This window comes from Impatiens glandulifera, chromosome 1 (assembly GCF_907164915.1).
Source record: "Impatiens glandulifera chromosome 1, dImpGla2.1, whole genome shotgun sequence".
Taxonomy (NCBI): domain Eukaryota; kingdom Viridiplantae; phylum Streptophyta; class Magnoliopsida; order Ericales; family Balsaminaceae; genus Impatiens; species Impatiens glandulifera.
In genome coordinates, this window is record NC_061862.1 from 44,462,552 (window position 1) to 44,466,134 (window position 3,583).

At 27.9% G+C, this 3,583-nt stretch overlaps 1 protein-coding gene across 1 annotated transcript; it reads left to right on the top strand.

Annotated features, from left to right (window-relative positions):
- Positions 1-2,609: 2,609 nt before the first annotated feature.
- LOC124922245 (flowering-promoting factor 1-like protein 3) lies at positions 2,610-3,029 on the top strand. The gene has a single exon (XM_047462979.1). It carries the CDS (start codon positions 2,623-2,625, stop codon positions 2,953-2,955), a length of 333 nt encoding a protein of 110 aa, XP_047318935.1. The 5' UTR covers positions 2,610-2,622; the 3' UTR covers positions 2,956-3,029.
- The last annotated feature ends 554 nt before the right edge of the window (positions 3,030-3,583 follow it).

A 3,583-nucleotide genomic window follows, 5' to 3' on the forward strand; every position in this document is an offset into this window, starting at 1 on the left:
ATTAATCTTGTCAAACATTTTTCAATTTACCAAATCAAACTTAACATTTTACATTAAGAGAAACAGTTTCTAAGGAGATCGAAATTAATAGCTAGTCAACATGAACCAATTTAGAAAGTTGGACTTGGGTGAATATATAATAGTATGGCATAAAAAGATTTTGGCTAATGACCCATCCCTATTCAATCATATATAATACATACAATATATTCTTGTATAAGATTAAGTGGTCCTTTCAAGTGGGAAAACATTGAAAATGAAGGCTACCTCAAATTACAAGGAGGTTGGTGTGGGTCGTGCTCAGTGGCAGATGGTAGTGATGAGGTTGATGATAACATTGTCCATAAAGCGGGACCATATGCTTCACGAGAAGTATACCAATTTGTCATTCAGTCGTCGACACACCATGATATTGTGATATTAAAAAAAAAAACACACAAAAAAAAATTAGTACCCTAGATAAGAAATGTGTATTAATTCTTCAATATTCTCAATTTGGAATAGAGCACTACCAAAAATATATAGCCTTATTGACATATATAAATACCCTAAAGAAGAGTCACGTATTTTCATATATTAGCTAGCTAGGTTATAAGATATATGGCTATTTTTAATTGAGTTATTTTCATTTTATCTTCTTGTTTTACATTCTATAACATATTTATTAAATTCAACAATTATTCCTTCAAACCCAATCAAACTTTTTTTTCTTTCTTTACATATTGTTTTCATGTGCCCTAACCCTAACCCTAACACTGACATCCCTATAATATGTATCCTGGACATACCAAACTCGGCCCCACATTGCCTGTAGGACATCCAAATTGTTAATAATATTATTGGTCTTTAGGAAATTAAAATCTATCTAGGGTTAGCTAAAGGTGAAATCTCGATCATGTGGGAATTGAATTTTGAAGTATTAAATGTACAGCATATATAATTATGTAACCGCGTATAGATAATTTAGAAAAAAAAAGGGTTTGGCCTCCATTACTTAAGCCCTAAATAATTTTAATGAAGAATAGATCTGTCTTTTTTCTTTTGTCTTTTTCTTTTTTTTTTTTTTTTTTGTTAAAGAGTATCACAATCTTTACCAAATTAGCCAACATCATCCTCTTTTTTATTAATAGTTTCAATTTCTTCCACATATAAAACTTTGTTACCATAAAATCTCATAATTAGGTATCATCCCATGCAATTGAGTAAGGTCACCCCTCTAATAAGGGCCAATTATTATTATTATTATTTATAATATTTAGTAGGACTCAATTTTCTTCAATTATTTAACCAACTTCAATAAAAGTGATTTCTGTTTTTAAGTACAGTATTATATATTAATTTATAATGTCATAAAAAAAGAAATGTATATATTAAAAAAAACTGCTTAGGGTACCGGAATATTCAAAGCCGCCGCTACTATACCTATAAGTTTTGATACAATTTGTAAAGATAAAAGTCTGCCAAACTTGTTAGTATATATATATATATATATATATATATATATATATATATATATATATATATATATATATATAGGTCATTAATGCATTAGATAAACATTTATATATCATAATTCAAATTTTAAAAAAGTAAATCATGAGGAGATTATTGCTCATTACCTTAAAAAGATCGGTTTGTTTCTTTTATCTTATAATCTTCATTTTGTTAATTAATTGATTTTGAGATTTTGAGATTTTTAGATTTGCTTTCTTTATGAATTTTTAGTGCGTTGTATTTGTTGTGATTAACTCGTCTCAACCAATGACACAATATGTATTTGTTTTGATTAAATGAATTTTGATTTTGAAATAGATCTATTCATCTACAATAATACATAGATAACAATTATCAGTGATAAAAACTATACCAAAACAATCAAGTCATAGTATCTTTAAATTTTTCACTAGTTATGTTGAGCATCAACAAAATGAAGATGTTCAAACAAACTAATAAACTTAAGTCAATGACCAAACTTTTTGGATCTCTGGCACGGCACTAAAGTGTGTTTTGAGCCTCAATAATTCTTTTTTTTTTTATAAATCGATGGTCCAAGACATACTTGAACATATGACATTTAGTACATGAGTTCTTGTACTTTTTTTTCTTTTTTATCTTCTCTCTTTAAAAAAAATATATTCTAGGTCTACTAACAATAATTTTAATATCCAACTTTTTTTTATAAGTGATTACTTAGTAAGTATAAAATCCCATACAAGTAAACTTTTGAAAATGGTAAAATTCAAAGTTTGTAAATCTAATTATATGACCCAAAAAAAGAGACTATTTTTTTAATAATAGCTTGTTGAGTAGCTGGTTTAGCATGCTAGTTGGACTGAATTCAAATTATTCTCTCATTACATGATATTTATCATTTTTTAAATTTTATTTCATCCCTAAGTTCATTAACAAAAATGTATACTACAATATTCATTCTTTATATTTTATAACATTATAAAATATAAAAAATAAAGATATTTATTCAAATAACCCTACATCAAAATTCTCCTATTTGTTGTGGTCATTGTCCCCACCAATTACTTTCCACTTTGCCTCTATATATAACACATTCAATACCGCACCCTAAAATCCCCATCTCCAACAAAGAAAAACACAACCCATAAAATGTCTGGGGTTTGGGTCTTCAAAAACGGTGTGGTTCGTCTGGTCGAAAACCAGACTTCAGAATCGAACCAAGGATCGTTGCAGAAGAAGAAAGTGTTGGTTCACATTCCAAGCAATGAAGTGATCACATCATACTCGATTCTCGAGAAGAAACTAGCCTCACTTGGCTGGGAACGATACTACGACAACCCGGACCTTCTCCAATTCCACAAGACCTCAACTGTTCATCTCATCTCTCTCCCTCGAGACTTTGTTGGCTTCAAATCCATGCACATGTTCGACATTGTTGTCAAGAACAAGAATATCTTCGAAGTCAGAGATGTTGTCATGTAAAAATCATATTTTATTGTCTCTATCGGTCTCTATTTCAATCTTTTGATCTATGTGTGACTTTTATTTTTACTTTCAATGTTTTGAGAGGTTTGTCCGTAGGTTAATTTAGTAGCTCTATAATTTAAAATACTCAAACCCGATTATTGGGTACCGGGTACCAAACAGCATACGGCTACCCATTACCATCTCATTTATAACTATATAATTAATTAAAGTATTCATCGTTGGCCATATATAATAATATATATAGCTCATTGATCAGTGGTCTAATTTCAACACTCGTAAAGGATTTGGATTTGTTGGGTATCATTATCTTATCAAATTAGTTATATATATATATATATATATATATATATGTTTATGACTATATTTTATTTATTTTTTGAAAAGGGAGTATGTTTTATATAATTGGTTGTAATGAGTTAGCAAAATAATCACAAAGAGCTTTTATAATCTTGATTTTTTAGGATTTTTCTAAGATTTTGTCCAAAAAAAACTTAAAGGTAGATTATTTTGATTTTTAATTGATTTAATTATTAAAATGTTCATTTATATATATTTCAAATTAAATTTATAAAAAATAAATTTATTATTTTAATTAATGAAATATAAGTGATTTAATGGTTAT

What these genes read in the sequence shown, in the direction of transcription:
- LOC124922245 (XM_047462979.1), top strand. Translation starts at nt 2,623, where the DNA reads ATGTCTGGGGTTTGGGTCTTCAAAAACGGTGTGGTTCGTCTGGTCGAA.